At 43.1% G+C, this 20,195-nt stretch overlaps 2 protein-coding genes across 4 annotated transcripts in view; both read left to right on the top strand.

Annotated features, from left to right (window-relative positions):
* wwp2 (WW domain containing E3 ubiquitin protein ligase 2) overlaps positions 1-11,290 on the top strand; it is a 54,596-nt gene extending 43,306 nt beyond the window's left edge. For both annotated transcript variants that reach the window (XM_055031566.1, XM_055031557.1), the window contains 10 exons: positions 443-514; positions 785-873; positions 3,219-3,378; positions 6,112-6,245; positions 7,136-7,276; positions 7,389-7,509; positions 8,395-8,499; positions 8,648-8,744; positions 9,843-9,915; positions 10,668-11,290. In XM_055031566.1, the coding sequence (XP_054887541.1) occupies positions 443-514; positions 785-873; positions 3,219-3,378; positions 6,112-6,245; positions 7,136-7,276; positions 7,389-7,509; positions 8,395-8,499; positions 8,648-8,744; positions 9,843-9,915; positions 10,668-10,767 (1,092 nt within the window). In that variant the 3' untranslated portion in view covers positions 10,768-11,290. The remainder of the gene's footprint in view (positions 1-442; positions 515-784; positions 874-3,218; positions 3,379-6,111; positions 6,246-7,135; positions 7,277-7,388; positions 7,510-8,394; positions 8,500-8,647; positions 8,745-9,842; positions 9,916-10,667) is intronic.
* A 2,034-nt stretch (positions 11,291-13,324) lies between these two features.
* adat1 (adenosine deaminase tRNA specific 1) lies at positions 13,325-20,099 on the top strand. Of its 2 annotated transcripts, none has more exons than XM_055032945.1 (9): positions 13,325-13,558; positions 14,010-14,078; positions 14,244-14,298; positions 14,382-14,512; positions 14,743-15,337; positions 15,723-15,868; positions 16,790-16,889; positions 16,975-17,061; positions 18,843-20,099. In XM_055032945.1, exons 1-9 carry the CDS (start codon positions 13,417-13,419, stop codon positions 18,973-18,975), a joined length of 1,458 nt encoding a protein of 485 aa, XP_054888920.1. In that variant the 5' UTR covers positions 13,325-13,416; the 3' UTR covers positions 18,976-20,099. The 2 variants fall into 2 exon arrangements, with proteins under 2 accessions (XP_054888920.1, XP_054888929.1); XM_055032954.1 differs by having other exon boundaries at positions 13,482-13,933.
* The last annotated feature ends 96 nt before the right edge of the window (positions 20,100-20,195 follow it).

The following is a 20,195-nucleotide window of genomic DNA, read 5'->3' as shown; positions in this document are numbered from 1 at the left end:
AAAAGAACTGAGGATTTTGGACATTTGAGTCTGAAATTTGGACACGGCAAGCTTAAAATGTTTGACATCTTTGCCAGAAAGTGTAACCCATAATTTGAGTGCATATTCATTAATTATTCAAAATTAGCATTTGTAACAAGACAATCTTTAATATCAAATGCATATTTTCTAAACACAAATATCTGAAAGCTCACAAATTGTTCAGAGTAACTTAATTACGGGGTGATAATTGAACATTCAGGGTAAAAATGTCTGTTCATCTCACATGAAGTTTACCTCATGAGTGCTGCACCTTCCAGAGAGAAACGTTTAACTTCCAGGATTTAGCTGTCCCAGTCAGCTAAAACTGCTAAGTTGTGACAGGGTTTCCAAGAATGTCCTGTGAGCCAAAACAAATGTGCAAACATTCCTGATATTCCCGAACGTTGTTGTCTCTGTGCAGTCCAACGCCTTGCCCAGCCATGTGAAGATCTCCGTGTCCAGACAAACACTGTTTGAAGATTCGTTCCAGCAGGTCAGGCACACACGGCACTCCTTCTCTGCAGCAGTGTGGCACACAAAGGAATTAAAATCACCCTATTAAATAACACGTGTATTCAGTTTTGTGTTTTCTGAATGAATGGTGTTTATATTTGGTAATATTTTATTTGTGCACACCTTTTCCCTTTTTGTTTAGATTTAAAGTCAAAACTATTCAAATCTCTTTACCCAAATGCTTAAGTTCTGAACTCTGCATTAAAAGCTAATGAGTGATTTATTTATTTAAAAAAAAAATGTTTTTCAGATCATGAACGTGAAGCCGTATGACCTTCGGCGTCGGCTCTACATCATCATGAGAGGAGAGGAGGGTCTGGACTACGGCGGTATCGCCAGGTGAGCGTCGAGCCACCATCTTCCTGTCCCGCTCTGGTTTTATTTCCGGGCTTTTTTTTTTTTTTTTTTTTTGACTTGTTCAGCTATTTTTGCTCTAGTGATGTTGGTGATGGTGTGCTGTTTTTCTGTCTTTGCTGCTGTTCAATCTCTGACCACATTCTTTGGATCAAAGCAGAAGCTGTGATGATAAGAGAGGGCAAGAAATAGAGGAGGCTCGTTCAATATTTAATACAAATGTCTTTTGATAGTTGTTTGGATATAAAACTGCAACGTTTCCCCCCGAGAATATTTTCTAGGCCCGTTGGATGGGGTTGTAGGTCAGTCATTCATCCAGCGGCCGTCGTGTTTTTGAGTTAAAAAATGTTTAAACTTGACAGGAAATGTGAAAATATCACCTGATAATTATGTGTTATTGAAAGATTGGAAGCTTAATACCTGAACACCAACTATAAAGTCTTAAAAATGACTTAAATAAATAAGTAATACTTGACCGGGTGGCCCGCCAGGCTTATAATACACTTGGGAAAACACTGAAAATAGAAGAATGAATAAATATGTTAACAGTATAAATTGTCCAAGCCCGATCAGTTATTTTGGGATTACTTAATGTCGTATTTTTGTCCCTTTACGCCCTCCTAAAGTGCAAACCCATGGAGCGGACTGTTCTCGAACATTTCAAGGAGAATAAAATTCTAATTATTTAACATCTATCCAGAAATAGTTTTTTAATTCCATAAAACTGAGTTCTGAAACTGAATCAAATTGTAACGTTTGAGTTTTAGGCCTTGTGTGTCTGATGTAAGTGTTGTTGAGACCATGCAGCACGCCCTCCTCCTCCAACATTTCTGTCCTCCCTCCCTCATCCCGTTCATCCTCCCCACACCTCCCTCTGCTGTTCTCCAAGTCTCTGTAATATGTTGGCATTTTTTTCTGTTTTGCTTTTCTTTTTTGTTCCCATTTTGTTTCTGTTTGGTTTCGCATTGTGTCTCTGTCTCCGGTGTCACGTCAGTGGTTTTACCCTATGGTAGGTGACATCATGCTGTTCTACCACAGGGTAGAACCACGGACGGGATGTTGGGAGGTGTCTGCGTCCAACCGTCCGTCCGTTCATACGCCTACTCCACCCGATGTGTGCTGAAACGGGTGAACCGTGGGAGCGCTTGGTGCTGCAGCTGGTGGAGGGCCTTCATTCTCTCTAACATGCATCCTTCCTCAATATCCTGTGTCTTTTGGGGGGGTTTTCGTTGTTTTTTTAAGTCCACCATTTTTGATGTTGTGTCTTTTATCCTCACGTTTTTTTTCTGATTAAAGCCCAGATTTTTGTTATAGGCAGCATTTTTAAATTAGATTTCAGTAACACAAGATAACATCTTGGTGTGGCTTTGGGGTCATATATCACACACCTTAGCTTTGCTTTCCCCCAAATTTATCACAAGTTTGATTCTTTTTAGAGCAAAGCAAGAAACGGCATAGTTCCATATTTTTCTTTGTCTTTATTAAAAAGTATGAAACATAATAACTAAGATAATGCCACTGGTTTTAATTGAAAACAGAAAGGGCAACTCCTGCTATAACGTCAGATATTGTAAAAATATTTATTCTCATAGTTATAATCATCATATCCCAGGAACATTTGCAGGAGCAAAGAGCAGCTGTGCACCAAATAAATACCAAGACTGTATCTGAGTTGCATGATTGACTCCATTATGTAAAACTAGAGGCTATAAAGGCCGGGCAAGTGTGGTAGTAATTTAAAATGCATCAAAAGATTTATGCGTCGAAACATGTGTTATCTGATTTTGAATCAGCTAAAAGAGCATCAAAGAAGAAAATGGTGAGAAATCTTGGTTTTTATGCATGTATTGAACAAAAAGAAAAATCTGATTTCTATTATTTTTTCCTATATTTGACAAAAATTGTGGGGAAAAATGAATCAGTGAAATTGTTTTGTATAAATTTCACAGTTTTAGTTCTAAATTAAACTACCTAAGTTCAGAACATTGCACCTTTTCTGCATCGATTCTCTTATCCTCTCCAGTGGTTAACCATCTGGATTTATTATAGTTAATATTAAACATACTGTTGTCTGCCAGTATTTGTTTCTAAGCAAGAAGAGATATAATATTTCATCAGGTTTGTAAAAAATGGCTCAGATTAAATGTGTTGCTAATAGTTTTGTGTCAGTGGTGCTAAAATATGTCTTAAGCTGATGTTGGTTTAGCTCTGCTCTCAGTGATTGAGGTTTCTCTGTGTCCGCTTGGCGCAAAGCAACAGTTTCTCCTGCTAAATTACAGGTTAATGGAGTGATTTCTGTCGTTGATGGCCTTTGTCCTCTGGCTCTGCAGGGAGTGGTTCTTCCTGCTGTCCCATGAAGTCCTGAACCCCATGTACTGCCTGTTTGAATACGCCGGAAAGAACAACTACTGTCTCCAGATAAACCCGGCCTCCTCCATCAACCCCGACCATCTCACCTACTTCCGCTTCATTGGTCGCTTCATCGCCATGGTGAGCCTCACCTCCTAAATATCTTTGGTTTGAGTCACTCTTTAAACAAAGTCCCTGCCGTCGTTTTTGCACCTTCACGCTTATTTGTTCTGCTGAAGAAATAAAAAGCGACATCAAGAACCTCTTTCTTCTATAAGATCAAACCTACACTTCTGATGTGTGTTCGGTTTTCGGCTGGGAACAGAAAGGGGCCGTCCCCAAACTGTTCCCACAAAGTTGGGAGCATGAAATGGTCCAAAATGTCTTGGCACGCTTTAGCATGAAGAGGTCTTTTACTGGAACTAAGGGGCCGATTTGAGGAGGCCGTGGAAACTGTTCTTAAACTAATCTGAAAGCCCCGGGATGTTTGGAGGTCTGCAGCTGCTGACGATGCAGAAAGTCGCGCTCTAAGCACCTCGACAGCTTTGTGATTTGACATAGCGAAGCGCTTTGTATTTAAATCGCAATCACCTCCATTTTGTTTGAACTGTCTGTAAAATATTTAGCAGTGAATCGCATTTAATACACCTGTGGTCAACTAAGTGGCTGGAACAGCTGAACTCGACGGTTCAACAAATACTTTTGGCAGTATGGTTTATAACTGTAGTTATTAAAGTAATTAACTTTGTTACTAAAGGTTAGTAGAAACCCAGCAGAGGCTTTTCTGTATGCACTTTGCTTGTTCTCCCTTTGCAGGCCTGGATCTTTAATACAGGTTTCATTGTGTTGAAACTTTAGCACTGTTTGTCAAAACTCACACAAACCGATTCTTTTTTTCCCCCCTCTTACTACTCATCACAAAGCAAGTAATTCAAACTGACTCATTTTGTCAGTTCGGCTTATTTGAGTTCTCTTTTAGGAAATCTTTACTCAGTTCTGAACCGTTTAGAACTGGATAATTCAGATTAAACGAATTAAACTCTTTCTGTTACACACAGGAAAAAAATCAACATTTTTGGGAGTGTTATTGTGGAGTTAGGGGCACTGTATACGGAGTCTTCCTTAAAAATCTTTGTGCCTGTAGTTATTCTTCTGAGTTCAGAACATTTCCAGCTGAGTTTGTGGCCTGTTTCCTGTATTGTGTCATCTAATGACATGAGTGTGTCCTCACTCCCCTGCTGTGAACACATCTCCAGCTCTCGCAGCGTAAAGCGAAAAGCTGAAGGTTTCTCTTTGGGATCGACTCCAAACGGTTTAGGTTCCCAAACCCTCCACCCTCCTGCCAGCTCTCGCCCACACCATGAGCTCACTGCTTCAACCAGCCCACACCCGCCACCGGCTGCCTATATTTAGAGCACAGATTCACTTTGTTGACTTCTTTTCTCCTAAAGTCGACTTTCTCCATCTACCGAACCGGTGCGGTCCTTCATTTTCATTTTGTAAATTTCCACAGCCGCCTTCTGCCTGTCTCACAGTTCGTCTTAACTGTGAGACGAACGCAGGTCGGTCCAGTCGATAACGCAGAGCAGACTGTGACTGAGTCAGTCCTTGGACGGCTGTGTTGTTGTTGGCATCGCGGCTCTGAACCCTCTGTGGTTTCGCTAACGCTAAACAGCTCCATCTGTCTGACTCTCTGCAAACACACAGACACCTAAGCAATATTAGGTCTTGGATTAAAGCTCTTCAAGTTCTCACATTTGTATAAATCTTGTTTGTTTTTTTATAAAAACATAACACAAGAAGAAGGCAGCAGCTCTTCTGAGGCTGTAATAAATTGACTGTTTGAGTCACACACCTCATGCCAGTGATTTTGGTAAATGGCTGCAACGATTACAGAAATAAAAGACCCGTTCATGATTCTTGTAGAAATAATGGCTGTTGAAACCTTTCTAACACCTAAATAGGCACCAGATAATCCCCCCCGTGAGTCATCAGTGCAAACACCTAATGATTGAGTTTTCAGTGACCTACTTTCAGCCATGTGTCCATGAAATAACCATAAATTATCCCAGAACAGCGAGACGGCAAAATTACAACTCTGTGCTTTACTTTGTCCTGGAACTTAAACCTGATGAAATCAGAGGAGAAACAAATCAGAATCAGCTTTTAGTTGGTGTGTGTTAGTCTCTCTGTTCTCTGACTTTAAATGGGCTTTTCAAACAGGCAAGGGGTCAAAATTAATGCCAAATTAGTTACAAAGTGGCTTAAGGACAAACAGTTGTGAGAGGCTTGTGGAAGAATAATTTTTGACCCAACTCACAAAGTGTAAAGGCATTGTTTTCTCATACACAGATAATTTATGTGAACCTCCGGCTTTGAATTAAGCTTTCTAGAAAAATCTGCCTTTAATTATTCAGACAAGGCACAGAAATAATTTTAGGAATCCCTACCCGACTTGGTCTGTTGATTTCATTCAGTCGATATACATCTATTTATTTATAATTTTAACATTTTTACCACAAAGTGATGTCAGTTCCTGTCTAAAAAAAAAAACATTGGTCTCATCCATTTGTGAGGTGCTGCTCTGTCCACCAGTTTGATTCAGGAACACAGAGCAGTGTTTTAAAACACCTTCATGTCGGTCTTTTATTCAGGCTGCCATGTCAAATTAAAGCAGTAAAAAATATTTTTTTTCTAGGATATCTGCATCTTTTTATACATATACAAGTACATTAAAAAGCTTCATCCATGACTCAAACACATCACCTGCTTGTCTGAGCTGCAGACAAACCTTTGAGTTTATTTTTGAAGGGATCTGAGCAGAGAGCTGCAGACTTTCAGTGTGGTTTCTAACGCAAGGCGTCCTCCCTGCAGGCGCTGTACCACGGGAAGTTCATCGACACCGGCTTCACGCTGCCATTCTACAAGCGAATGCTGGACAAGAAGCCGACCCTGAAAGACCTGGAGTCCATCGATCCCGAGTTTTATAACTCCATCATGTGGGTCAAGTAAGTAAAGTCGCTGCTTGTTCTCAGGTTCGTGTTATAGCTGGTTTGAATCCTCTGAACTGAAGAAAATCAGGATGTTTGATGACTTTTACATTTTTATTTAAATTAAGATTTTAACAGCATCTTAGTATGCTCTCCAAAAAATTTGCAATCATACTTTTGAACCGTTAAAATAGATAACTATAATGTCAATTGATGAGTAGAGATCAATGTTCAAGAAGAGAAAATTAATAGAAAAGTATTCAGTATCGTCCCTGAATGTGTTTATTTCTATATTGTTAATATTTCTGCATCTAAAGGGAGACATGATGTTTGTTTATGCAGCAGCTTGTGCTGCTGACTTTATTTTTATAAATATTTCAAATAATTTTTTTAGGTTTCATTTATATTTATTTTGAAGGTAGTATTGAAAAAAGTACTTCAGTTAATCCAAAGAATTAGTTGTTTCAAAGTTAAAATACTTTGTTTTCTATCTTATTTTCATAACACTTGAAATAGAGATATGATAGGTGATAATAGAGTTTACTTTTTAAATATGTTGTATCTATTGTGATGATGATAATAAAAAGAAGTATTACAAAATGAAGCACAGCCTTTTGGCAAAACATCTTTAACAAATATGTATATGGCTTAATAAATCAAACTTTTATCAACACTTATAAAATATGCTACCTAAACGGCACATAAATGTTGCTTATCAGTTTATACGTTTTATAAATTTGAAATAAACATGGGATTTTTAGCCCCTAAGAAGTTTCAAGTCCACAACCAGAAATGGACTATTATATGATCTTAAAGTGTTAAAAGTGTGTAAAAACGCAGCAGATGAGCAGGAGTTTATCTGTGATGTTTGATGCCGTAACGTGTTTTGTGTTTTTCTTTGTTTCCAGGGAGAACAACCTGGAGGAGTGCGGAGTGGAGCTGTATTTTGCACAGGACATGGAAATCCTCGGGAAGGTTTCCAGTCACGCGCTGAAGGAGGGCGGAGAGGACGAGCTGGTCACGGAAGAAAACAAGGAGGAGTACATCAGGTGAGGCGCCAGAAGTTGCTGGACTTCACAGGAGAGGAATGAAACCTCAGCAGGTGTGAGAGAAGCGGTGGAGTCAGACCTTGAAAACGGAGAGGTGTTTTTGTCGCTGCAGCCTGCTGACAGACTGGAGGTTCACCCGCGGGGTGGAGGAGCAGACCAAGGCCTTCCTGGACGGTTTCAATGAGGTGGTTCCTCTGGAGTGGCTTCGCTACTTCGATGAGAAGGAGCTGGAGGTGAGGAGGACCAGAATCAGGGGCCTGAATTTCACCTGCTGCAGAGCAAACGCGACAATGTTCATCAAACGTTTCCATGTGTTCAGCGTCTTGTTGAACTCTTGGACTATTTTCCAATTATTTAACGAGAAAGGTGACTGTAAAATCTCCCAGGCTCAATAATGCAGGCATTCATCTTCTCACATTCCAACTCAAGAACTATTTCCAGCAAACATCAGAACTGCGAGTTTCTTAAATTACTTTACAGGGTTTCTACACAATTTCCATTGATTTCCCCATTAGTTTCCAGACTTTGTCAGACAAAAATAGACTACTTCTGGTGTACAGGTGAAAGTTTCTTTGGGTCTTTTGGCAATTATTTTGGTGAACAAAGCTCACGTGGTGTTCCTCAAGGCTCTGGTCTCGGGATCTGATGCAATATTTACATTCTCCCACTGACATCAGATCATGGAGTACTGCAGCTTTTCTTCCCATAAATAAGCTGATGACACATAACTTTATATCTCATTGTCACAATGAGATATAAAGAATTTCAATGCAGTTGCGTCATGCAGCTTGATTCTTCCATGAAGAAGAAGTAGATGAAGGAAAGAAATATCCGCTGATTTCGACTGAATACTGTGCTTTGTAATCCTGAAGGGGCATAACTTCAGGATTATGCCCCAAATCCACAAGATGAACAATTCCACCACAGATTATATCAACGACAAAGTGTATCCAGGGACTCTCCGTTCAGATATGAGTTGGAAAGTCTGGTTGTCGGGAGTTTTGAAGCGTTTTGTGATTCACTCAGAGAGAGTTAGACTCATCCTCTGACTGTCGATGGCGTAGAACAAACATGCAGCTACTCTAACTGCGTCGTCGATGTTGTTTTGTTGCTTTCAGCTGATGCTCTGCGGCATGCAGGAGATCGATCTGGCCGACTGGCAGAAGAACACCATCTACAGACACTACACCAAGAACAGCAAGCAGATCCACTGGTTCTGGCAGGTAACGATGTCCAAACGTACGCACTTGCACACCTTTAATCAACCGCACGCTGAAGGAATCCCAAACATTGACTTGAGGCTTGGAATTAGCCAAGAATCTTCAGGGACGAAAGATAATAAAACGCTTTCATTGTGTGACTGACGTGCAGGTCGTGAAAGAGATGGACAACGAGAAGAGAATCCGTCTGCTGCAGTTCGTGACGGGAACCTGTCGGCTGCCGGTCGGAGGCTTCACCGAGCTCATAGGTACACCGGGATGAGACGAGTCACGCTGTGTTTGATCAGGACGAGGCGAACACATGGGGAACGTTGTGTATGAAAAACTAAGTATTCCCCAGGATCCAGTAACTCTCAGAAGTCATTTTCTGTCTGACCTCATCCGTCTCCAGCTCTTCTTTATAGCAACGCTTCAGTTTATTGAGCTGAGTTGGTCTCATCCTTCACATGATGCTGTTTGAGATGCTCCTGCTGTTCTAGACATTTCTCATTCGTCCAGCGCTCCTCTGTGCTACTTCGCTGCCTAACTCCCATGGAAGCATCTGTCTTGTTTTCCACTCGTGCTTTTTTTTTTTCTTTTGTATTTAGTCAGTAATGACAATGTTCCATCTGTTGACTATTTCTGATTGATAAGGTTGGATTTAAACAATTCTCAGAACCTCATAAGGACCAGGGGCCTCATGCATAAAGTGTGTGCGCACAAAAAAAGTTGATGTTTTACGCACAAGTCTACAGAAATTAACTTTGCGTCTAAGTTTGTGTAAATATGCGCACACTTTTTCGCTGGCGTGAAAACATTTTTGTGAAGTTACCTTATGCTCCCTGAAAGCACCTTTTAAATAATATATATAATTACTATTATTACAAATACTTAAACTGCTACGAACAAGGACGTTGCCATCGTTATTGCTTCACCTGGTGGCATACTTCCAGGTATTTGTACTAGTTTACATTAAGATGTATTTATGGAGGCGACAGGACGGACCAGCAACTGCGTAAAGGAAAGGTGCGCACGGCTTCATGCATCCAAATTTTTTTTGTGCACCGCACTTCTCTAAATTTTTTCCGTACGGCAAGTTGTAGTGTGAAAACTGCGCACTCTTGAATGCATGAGGCCCCGGATTATTTCTATCAGACAAAATAGTTGCTTTGATAAAAAAGTGGAGATTTGATTGTTTTGTTTTTTTCCAACTGTCAGCAACAGTATCGCTCAGTTACTCATAGAAAACGACAACGAGCTCCTTGAGTTTACTGTCACATCGGTGAAAAGGAAAAAATGTGAAACATTTTCATTTACGTTTCCAGAAGAAAGTGCGATGAGTTTTGTTCTCCTCTTCGTCCCTGCAGGAAGCAACGGTCCCCAGAAGTTCTGCATAGACAGAGTGGGGAAGGAGACTTGGCTTCCAAGAAGCCACACATGGTGAGAAACGGACTGAAAACCTCAAAACTTCTCTTCTCGAAGCAGTGACTCTTTAGAAACAGGATTTGCTGAACGGATTGTCTCACTGATGAGGAACACATTTTTTATACATTGAATGAGAACAATGCTGGATTGTCAAACATAAGACATTAATGCATACAGCTGAAATGAGTTATTTTACCCACATGTTCTGGCCAAAGGCATAAACATGTGATTTATATAGCTCTACATGACTAATATCGTAAGCCGTTTTCTCACGACGAACCCAGAGTGGCACTTATAATGTCTATTGAAGTCTCAAAATTATTTAACCGTTTCAGTAGATATTGGCGCCTCCTTGTGTGGTTTTGCTGTGAAAAGAAATTCATTCATTTATTCAACTGGATGTAACTATCTTTTTTTAATCCCAACGGAGATTTTAAATCCAGATCCATTTCGACGACCGCGATGGCCACAATCCTCTGCAGATTTTCAGATTTCTTTGGTATCAGAAAAAAGTCTAATGCTTCCCAAACTTCAGTTTCTGAACGGACGGAGTGACATTTTCTCCAAGGATGTCCTGATACGTGACTGGCTGCAGGCTTCCAGTGTCAGAGAAAGCAAGGCAGCTCTAGTTCTCTACTGAGTCGTGCTTCACTGTAGGCACAATACTTCATCATTCCTCCTCCTGAAAATGTGTAGTTACGGTCCAGCAGGGGGGGCGTCTTAACCCGGATGCATAACTTGGCTGCTCTGTTTTCTGTTCTCTTCAGCTTCAACCGTCTGGATCTGCCGCCCTACCGGAGCCTGGAGCAGCTCAGAGAGAAGCTGCTGTTCGCCATCGAGGAGACGGAGGGATTCGGACAGGAGTGAAGCCGTTAAAGCAACAAAATAGTTTCTTGTTTTTGTTATCGATCCTATTTTGCATTTGTTAATCACAGGGCTGCAGTCTCACCAAGCCGCTCACTTGCAATCAGATGATGTCTGTTGATGGGGAGGGGGAGTTGAAGTTGGAGCACAGTTGCTCCGAGAGCGAATGGACACTCTGTGTGTGGACGCTCACTTTATTGTAATTGTCTAAATTTGACAAGAACGCGCTGACAGCACCACTCTGAGCTTACAAACCGCACCGAAACCAGGCGGCATTAAAGCTTCAATGCCGCTCCACAGCCACAGCACAGTTAACCCCGAATGCAGCGCAACATATCTACCAGAGACAAACACTTTTAGCGTTTTAAAGAGAGGAACACATCCGAGAGGCTAACTGGAACTACTGCACCTCCTTTAGAGAGGCTAGAGAGAGGAGATGTGATTTTACTTTTTATTTCTATGTTAATTTTAAAAGTCTGCATTTTCTCTTGTACAGGCCCTAAATAAATGAGCCTTCAATCGTAAACGGAGTTGATTCATCCTTTCTACAACTAGATCAGGACAGCAATTGCTCCCAGTGATCGATAGTAAAGGTGGCTGCAGGTTTTGGGTGCATTATTGTGTTTACTAATGTATGTGTTATTAGTTTTTAGTAACTTGTTGGCTTGTCACAACAACAAATTTTGCTGGACAATAAATTGTCCCAGAACTTACTGCGATAAACGACAGTATTGTTGTTTTGAGACCATTTTCAAGTAATAGTAATAATGGCACAATCATGCAGGAACACATCCTCAAATATAAATAACCTTTAAATTATATTATTTAAAGACTAGAACTGGAAGAAATTTTAAATATCCAAAATGAATAAAACAAATAAAATCAATTAAACACCAAACTGACTTTTGTTATTCAGTTTTTTTGTAAAAAGAGATAAAGGACAAATCAAGCAAATGAAAAATGATTGAGTTTCTTTTAATTTGTAGTGCGATTAATTTATTATGACGGGCCTAATCCCAGCTTCACCTTTGCCCTTTCTAACTTTATTAAACAAGATGGATTCACTGACCGAAGCTGCTTTTGTTCCAACACATAATGTGTTGATACCAAGGAAGGAGCTGGGGTGAATTATTTGGAGGGAGGCGGCTGCTTGGAGATGAAAACAGGCGATGCTCCTCGAAATGAAATTGAAGGCAATTTCATTTTTAGTAGGCCTACAATCAGTTCTAGCAGTTCTTCGTCTAAACCAGGCGTCTCCCTGATTTAACGCACCTGAACCAAATGATGGCTGTTTGAGGCCTAAGAAGACCGTTGACATTCTGAAATGGTTGTCACTACCCACCAAGGAGAGAATTAAAACATGCAGGATGCCGGCCCTCGAGGGCCCACTTTGGGGACCCCTGGTTTAAACGCAACTTGATTTTTCAATTTTCAGAGCATCAAAGGGAATGTGAACAACGTTGACCGTAATCAAACCCAGTGCCTCTGAATCTACAAACTAAAACTAGCCAGTGATTGTTGGAGCAGATAGAGCTGTGCCGGAGCCGGCGGCGTTTTCCCCTCATCGAGACGCAGTTTGTGGTTTGGCCGGCAGGCTTTCAGTAATTGGAAATGGATGCTGGGATGCAGCAACACAAACAAACTGTTGTCATGTCATCCCCAACCGTTGCCAACAGAGGTTCCAGTCTTGAGCTGGGAGCGATGGAAAGTAGCTGTAAATCGTACTGAGCAAAGATACGAAGTGGCCGATGGCTGAGACTACGTCTGGATTTGGAAAATACCTCGGAGGTGCAACAGGACATCAAAGACGAGGCCTGAATGCTAAAAGGAGACGGAACTGGACTACAACGCAAAAATCATCTGCCTGCTTCCAGTGGTGGTACATCCTGGACAGGATGTCAGCCTGTCACAGGGGAACTCGGAGACAAACACCATAGAGCAGGGAGGGAGTCCAACTCTTTCAATTCGGGTCCGTTTCAAGGTCACGAATGTCTCAAAGGGCCAGTGGTGGCAGAATGCAGTGATCAAACTAGTAAAGTTAAAATATTTATAAATCGCTGTCTTTTACTGTTCTTGATGTAATTTGCCACTATAAGAGAAAAATTGCTTTGATTCAATAAAAATATTTTAAGCACAGATCTGTTGTCTTGAAAGTTCAAGCGATGTAATTCTTCAGAGTCTAAAGGGCCGGATTTGGCCCCCAGGCCTTGAGTTGAACAGATTTGCCTTCTTCAGACCTTCTTGCTACAAGGAAACATTGATACCAAGTGGTGGGCCCAGAATCAAACAAACTGGTCATGACCTATGACCTATGACCACATCACCTAATAGGTCATGTGGTCGCATTTCTTTTCTATTATTCCTCCCTATGTTATAGTTTTGGATATGAGAATTGCTCTTTGGTTGTTTTTTTTTTTTACATATATATTCTGCAACATTAAAGATCACTTTCTGCCCTTCTACTTTTAGATTAAGAAAGAGGGATAAGCGATAACAACAGGGGGCTTTTATTGTGGAAATCCCGCCTTCCTCTCACCCCGGAAGTACTTCCTCCGTTGTTTTGGAGACGTTTTCAAACTGGTTCTCGCGGCTCGGTCGACACGCGACCAGCAGCGACCTGACCGCCTCTGAGCGATTCCTCTCCTGTTCGACATGATCGATGCGGACGAAGTCGCCGAGTTGTGCTTCGAGCGTTTCCGCCAGCTGCCCCGCCGAGGGAAGCCCGAGCCGGGCAGAGAGTGGAGCCTGCTGGCCGCTGCGCTCCGGGTCACCCGGAGACCAAACTCCGACTCCGGTCAGAGAGCAGAACCAGCCACCACCTCACTGCGACGATGAATAACTCCGTGTTTCTAAAAGCTATCTTAGTTTGTGACTGCGCAGAATCCGATTTGGCGTTCGGCTAATTCAATTCAACATTTAATTTAAATAATTTATTTTAATTAATGTCATGAAATTAGTGGAAAAAAAACCTTTGTGTTTGGAACATGGAGGAGAAACCCAGTGGGAAGTGGGAATACCGAAAACGGGTCATTGAGAAAGAGATTGGTTTGTCTCAAGCATATAGAGGGAAAGTTTAGTGGAAGGAAAAAACAAATCATCCGCAGAAGAAATAGTGGATTTGGCGGGATTGTGAGGCATCAGCATGTGATTCATCTCTCACTGTAAAGAGGTGGTTTGAAATGTAAAAACTTGACATAAAAGTTTTGATCTCTGACATGTAAAATGAAATGTTTATTGTTTTCCAGTGGAGATGGAGGTCGTTTCCTTGGGAACCGGGACTAAGTGCATCGGAAAGGCAGCCATGAGCGCCGCTGGTCTGTGCCATCCTGCTTTTCTTTCGTTTGACGTCATTTGTTATTCAAACACTTGCTTTGGACGTCGCTTTAAAACGTCCTCAGCATTTTAGTCCCTGTTAAGGTCTGGACTCAGCGTGGAGACGAGCCGTCTCGACTTTAAATGAAAACCGTCTTCTGCATCAGGTGACGTGCTCAACGACAGCCACGCTGAGGTCGTCGCCAGAAGAGGCTGCGTCAGGTGACCGCCCGGTTCCTCCCTGTCACGTTTCTCCGTGGACGTTTTCTCCACGCTGAGCTCAGAGCGGACGGATTTCTGTGCAGGTATCTGATCCGGGAGCTTCACGCAGCCGTGAGTGGCCGCTGCAGCTCGCTGTTTCGCCCGGCGGACCGGAGAGGGAAGTGGAGGCTTCGGCCCGGAGTTTCCTTCCTGCTCTTCACCAGTCACACTCCCTGTGAGTCCAGTGTGCTCCCACTGAGCTCAACAAGCTCTAAGTGAGCTGGGAAAGTGTTATTGTTTGCAATATCTTCATGTCTAGCGACAGAACGACTACAGCCAAATCCAGAATTCATTTCACCATTGAAATAAATTTAGTCAATCTTAAGGTTTCACATGTTTTACTAGTTCGTCACCAAGGAAACTCTGGTCTGGAGGTTTCTGAGGCTCTTGTTTTTTCATCCCCAGGCGGTGACGCGTCCATCATCCCCATGACGGACCCCCAGGCCCAGCCCTGTCCCCCCGTCACGTCCCTGAGCAGCTGCGGGGAGCCGGACGGACGACGGAACTTGAAAAGGAAAGTGGAGGAACCCGCCGATGGAGGGAACTCGAAGCTGCCTCGGCTCGCAGAGGAAGAGACGAGAGAAGGAGAAACGGGCCGGTTTGAATCCAGGACTAAATCGCCTGACGGAGCCGCGTCTGTCCCCGCGTCTGTCCCCGCATCGGAGCTCAAACCAGGGGACTCCGCAGACTCGAGGCCGTCAGACGCCGAACCGGTCGGAGACGTTCACAGGACGGGCGCCAAGTGTGTCCCGGGAGGCCCGGCCGACCCGCTGCGGCCCGGGGCGGCCTACCACAGCACCGGGGTCCTCCGTGTGAAGCCGGGTCGAGGAGAGCCGACTCTGTCCCTGTCCTGCAGCGACAAACTGGCCCGCTGGGGGGTGCTGGGCTTCCAGGGTGCGCTGCTGTCTCATTACCTGGAGGAGGCGCTGTACTTCGACACGGTGGTGGTGGGCAAGTGTCCGTACAGCCAGGAAGTCATGCACAGGGCGCTGGTCACCAGGTGCGCGGCTTGCAGAGTCTTATTCTGCTGGAGGAAGGCCAAGTGCTTCACTTTTTAGTGATTTTACTATTATTTTTAACAATATTCAAAACGTTTACTGTAGAAGACCACAGACTAGCCTCGAAATATTGTATCAGCGTGCTGTAGCTTAGTTATGGCAGCATCATGCTGAATGCTAAAATAGTGATACTGTACAGCGAGATGACTGAAAAAGAGGACCCCAATGTCCTATTCAAAGCCCTGACGTCCACACTGTTCAAAAATTCTGGGCTATGTTTGAGTAGCAGGAAACCAGGCCGCTAAAGCGGAGCTCATCGGTTCCTCCAAGAACAGACACAGAGCGCAGTTAAAGTCTTCTTTGTGGGTCATTTCCCTCTACTTGCAGGTGCTCCCGCGTTTCAGAGCTTCCTGCTGGTTTCTCTGTCCATTCGCCGCTGCTGCTGCAGTCCAGCCTGGAGTTCCAGTTCAGCCAGAACCAAACCGAGCTCCGACGCCAGGGCGGACAGGGACGCATCTCCCCGTGTGGAGCGGGTCAGCTCTCCCCCACAATCACCATCACTGAACACATAAAACTTGGATGACTGCTGCAGTCTTGGCGGGAGCTAGTCTGGAGGTCTGAGATATTAGTGAGGCTATGGGAAACCAGAAAGAAATCCAAACTAACGAGGAGATCCACCAATGGATCTCCTCTCCAACTCTTCCAATGTTCAGTTTGATGAGAACTGACTGAGATTGGTAGAAAACTCTGATCAGTGAAGGCACCATAACCCATCCAGGAAGCCGTTCCCATAAAGACTAAAACGGCTTCTTTTTCTATGACATGTCAACACGTCACCGAGACCTTTAGTAGACAACAGGAAGCATATGCGGTTTTATGTTTGTGGCGTAGCTGATGAAAATCATAGTTGTCAGCAGATGAAGGCTTTACACAAACTGGAGGGGGAAATCTGATCAGTACATTTCTGGATACTCCACATCAGCACCGGTAGAGGCCTCTGTATTTAGAGAAGGATGACAGCCACTGCAGTCCCGCAAGAGATTCAGATCAAAGCACATTCATAGTTAGAATGGCCTAGTCAAAGTCCAGACCTAAACCTACTTTGGAATTTATGGCGAAACTTGAAAAATTATGTTGACAGAAGCTGATTATCCAGCCTGATTGAGCCTGAGAAAGAGTTTCAAATAGATTGCACAGTTGGTGTTTGCAGCAATAACTAGTGTTTGTGTTCATAAAAACATTTATTTTGTGTTCGGAAAGTGGAAAAACTGACTTTAATAGAAAAAGATTGTAGAAATATCAAGCGAGAAGAAATTGATTTGGGTTTTTTTTTTTTAGAATCTACATAAAATGCTGCATACATCTTGAATAATGATTTTCTATATAAGAAAAAAGGATTTAAGTGTGAAAAGAAAAGACATTTAATGTCGTTTTCCGTGTCTCTGGTCTTTCAGCCATCAGCTGGTGTAATGTTGCGGATCAGCCACTCGATGTCACCGCCAACGGCTACAAACATGGCGTCACGAAGAAAGTCCTGGGAACACCGAAAGCCAGGTAGGAGCCTCACAGGCTCTTAGTTCAAGTGTTGTCTGCTGTTCCTGTGTCATCAAGGTTTCCTCGTGTCGTTTTGTGTCTTCAGGTCTCTGTTGTGTAAACTGGAGCTCTTTCACTCGTTCCTGTCTCTCGTCGCGGCCACCGACCCTTCGGCTCTGCCCGACTCTCTCAGGTGACGAACTGACTTTCCCATCCGGCAGAAATCAGAGATTTCTCTTATTTTTTATTAATGTTGTTCAATAAAAATACCCAAGAAGTGTGTTAAAGTCCATTTAAGTGTAATTGAAAATATTTTTACCCTGATTTAAATGTTTTTTTTTTCCTGTCTTAGCAACTTATTTTTGCACTGCACCTCGTTTTGTCACTAAATCCATCCCGATGCTCAGATATTAAGCTCTGCTGTTAATTATTTTGGTCAGAAATTTTCACCGAATACTTGTACTTGCAGTACAGTTAGTGAATGTCTGTGTTGTGCTAATCATGCTTCACTTGCTTTTAAATCCGACTACCTGTGAATCTGGGTCCGTATTTAAGCCCTTAAAAGGCAAAACAGTCAAATTCAGTTTTTACTGACCAGATTTTATGTGATCATCTCCTTCAGTTTGCCTGAGGCTGTGGCTGTTCACATATTTCTCATGTTATTTACCTATAATCATATCTATTTGGGTCAGTTTGCATAGAGCCATCGTCAGAATGTTCTTCACCGGCAGATCCCAGAATGTCCAAAGTGTTTTCTGCCACTAAATGAGGACGCTTTGAAGACAAAATTCAATACTTTTACGTATCTCTGCATTGCTCCGAATCAATACCCTGAAACAACAGAAACACGAGTCTGTTTGGGTCCGTGTAAGCAGGCTCACATTGTGTGCTGACGGCTGGGAATCTTTTCCGAAGGAGAAACAGAGGCTCCTGTGTTCCTCGACGCGTCTGCACAGAACCTGATCCGCTGCTTTCTGCGCACAAGTCGCTCATTATTCCCCACCTGAAAACCAAACCGCAGCTTCCAGTAACGTGGTTGCCGTACCAAAGGGTCGCCAGGACGTTTTCTTGACTATGCAGTGACAGGAAGAAGGTGCAGGTGAATTGTTGTTCTGATGATTTAGATCCAAACCGTGCAGCTGCATGAAAAGTGATCGCTGGAGAATAAAATAAATCACAGATCGCGTCTCAGTACATTAGAATAGCATCAAAACTCTTTAATTTGTTTCAAATATCGATTAAAAAAGTTCCATATTTCAACTTATTTTTATTGACGATGGATAAACTGACTTTAGTTTGGTTTCTCAGACAATAGAAATATTGTCCAGCTTCTTATCTGATACGTGTCTAAAGTTTCAAACGTAAACGTCTCATAAGTGAGTCGGTGAAACCTCCATTAATCTTGTGTTTGCCATCGCAGAACATTTTCACAACTTCAAACTAAGCTTTTAATTTTCATAAACCATGATCATAAATAGAACATGTTTTGAATTAAACATATCACCCTGAGCGCAAAGACAAAATGTACGAGTTTCATTTTATGAAATCAGTTACATTTGTTAAGATGAGATTAGATCAGTTTCCATACCTGTGGGATTTCTCGAGTTGTTGGTGACGTTTGCTCTGAATTCCTCGTTTTGGCAACGTTAGCGCATCTGACTGTCATGAATGACAGATCATGAGAAGGAACTTCAGCTACTTAATTCAGAAACATGTCCCAGTTTCACCGGAGTCATCCTAAAGTCATCCTGTTCGGATGACTTTAGGAAGTCTGCTCCGAGTACACACACTATGCAAACATCCCATGAGGCTTTTCCTGCCTCATGGGAACCTCATGGGGTCCCGCGAAGGAAAATGTTACTCATCCCGGCACCTTCCGCCGTTTTCATTCCCGTCCATTTGTCGCAGCTCGGTGAGTAATTCTTAAAATACAGGCGCACAAAGAGTCCGACCCTCGTTCTTCTTTCTGCTCAGGTCGGGAGAGCTGCACACCTACTGGGACCATAAGCGGGCCGCCCAGTCGTACCAGCAGGCCTGGCGGCAGCTGCGCCTGCAGGCCTTCCCTCTGTGGCCTCGCAGCGACAGAAACCTCCTCCTGTTCCGCTGAAAGCCGACTCCGCAGCAGGAGCGTCCTCGTCGGGCTCGGTGAAAAACCGGCTTTGTCGCGGCGCGGGCCCGCAGGGTCACGTGCTGGAACAGCCGCCCGGCCAGCAGAAAACTCTGATTTCAAGCCGAGGACGGCAGAACCAGAGACAAAGCGTCGCTCTCCCCCCCGGCTGTCTGTTGGCTCAGCTGCTCTGCGGCTCAGGACCCACGGCGGGACGTCCCGCTCCGTCCCACTGATGTCTGCATGTGGCCGCTTTATTTTCACGTCGCAAGAGCGCTCTGAAAACACAGCTGGGACGGACCCGCCTGCACCTGTCACTTCGCCGCATTGATTATCAAACTCTCCTTGTCTTTCTCCCACAGACAGCAGAATGAAATCAGTGATCTCTATCTGCTGCTTCCCTGAGTTGCAAGATTTATGGACAGTTGAGATATTTCCAGGAAACTTGAGATCGACCTTTTAGGTTCTGTTTTTGCCAAGCGAGTTTCTTTCTTGTTGCCGAGTCGTGAACCGATATCTATCGGTCCAGTTTTGCATTTTTGAGCTTCCCTAACAGTTTTCTGTAGTTTATAAAACTGACCTGTCACAACAGCAGCTCACTTTCTGAGTGAACCTGAAGAAGAAAAGTAATCCAAAGATCTGAAGTTATATTAAATTCAATAATTAAGAGGCAGGCTTTCATCTTCTGTCAGTTTCGTAGATGAACTCTCTCCTGCCATATAATTAAAAATTGTAAATTAACGAAGCTTCGAGGGATTTTAATAATCGAGGTACTCGAATCGTTTCAGCCCTAATTGGGACGCGACGTGTTGCCTTTTGAGCAACTTTTGTCCAACTTCATGTCAGCCAGGTTGTGTTACAGTGACTTCCTGCAGCAATCAGGAAGCCAGGAAATCAAACTTAAGCCCATAATTTAACTAGTGAAAAATGTGTCTGGTCATAACCAGAATGAATCGCTAAGGAGGCAAATGTTCCTCTCAGCATGTTGGACAGGATGTCTTTGGGTAGATGTTGATTATGCATATTTTGGTTCATCAGCGTTGCACTCTGATTTTGTTGCACCGTTTCCTTTAAATGTGACAAACTGCCATAGTTGAAATAGTCCAATTAAAACGTGCTTTTAATGGATGACTGATAATTGGCATGGAAGCACCTGAACTTCACAAGAAGAGCTTGTGAATCGGCTCTGCGGGTTATCAGAGCACAATGCATACGTGACG

Source organism: Poeciliopsis prolifica, unplaced genomic scaffold (assembly GCF_027474105.1).
Source record: "Poeciliopsis prolifica strain line A6 unplaced genomic scaffold, Auburn_PproV2 SCAFFOLD001, whole genome shotgun sequence".
Classification (NCBI taxonomy): domain Eukaryota; kingdom Metazoa; phylum Chordata; class Actinopteri; order Cyprinodontiformes; family Poeciliidae; genus Poeciliopsis; species Poeciliopsis prolifica.
This window is presented reverse-complemented; position numbering and strand designations above follow the sequence as displayed.

Bases quoted from the DNA above. Each gene is read 5' to 3' on its own strand.
- adat1 (XM_055032945.1), top strand. From the start codon at position 13,417: ATGATCGATGCGGACGAAGTCGCCGAGTTGTGCTTCGAGCGTTTCCGC. The intron at 13,559-14,009 runs GTCAGAGAGCAG...ATTGTTTTCCAG, and splicing joins GAGACCAAACTCCGACTCCG to TGGAGATGGAGGTCGTTTCC. The intron at 17,062-18,842 runs GTGACGAACTGA...CTTTCTGCTCAG, and splicing joins GCTCTGCCCGACTCTCTCAG to GTCGGGAGAGCTGCACACCT.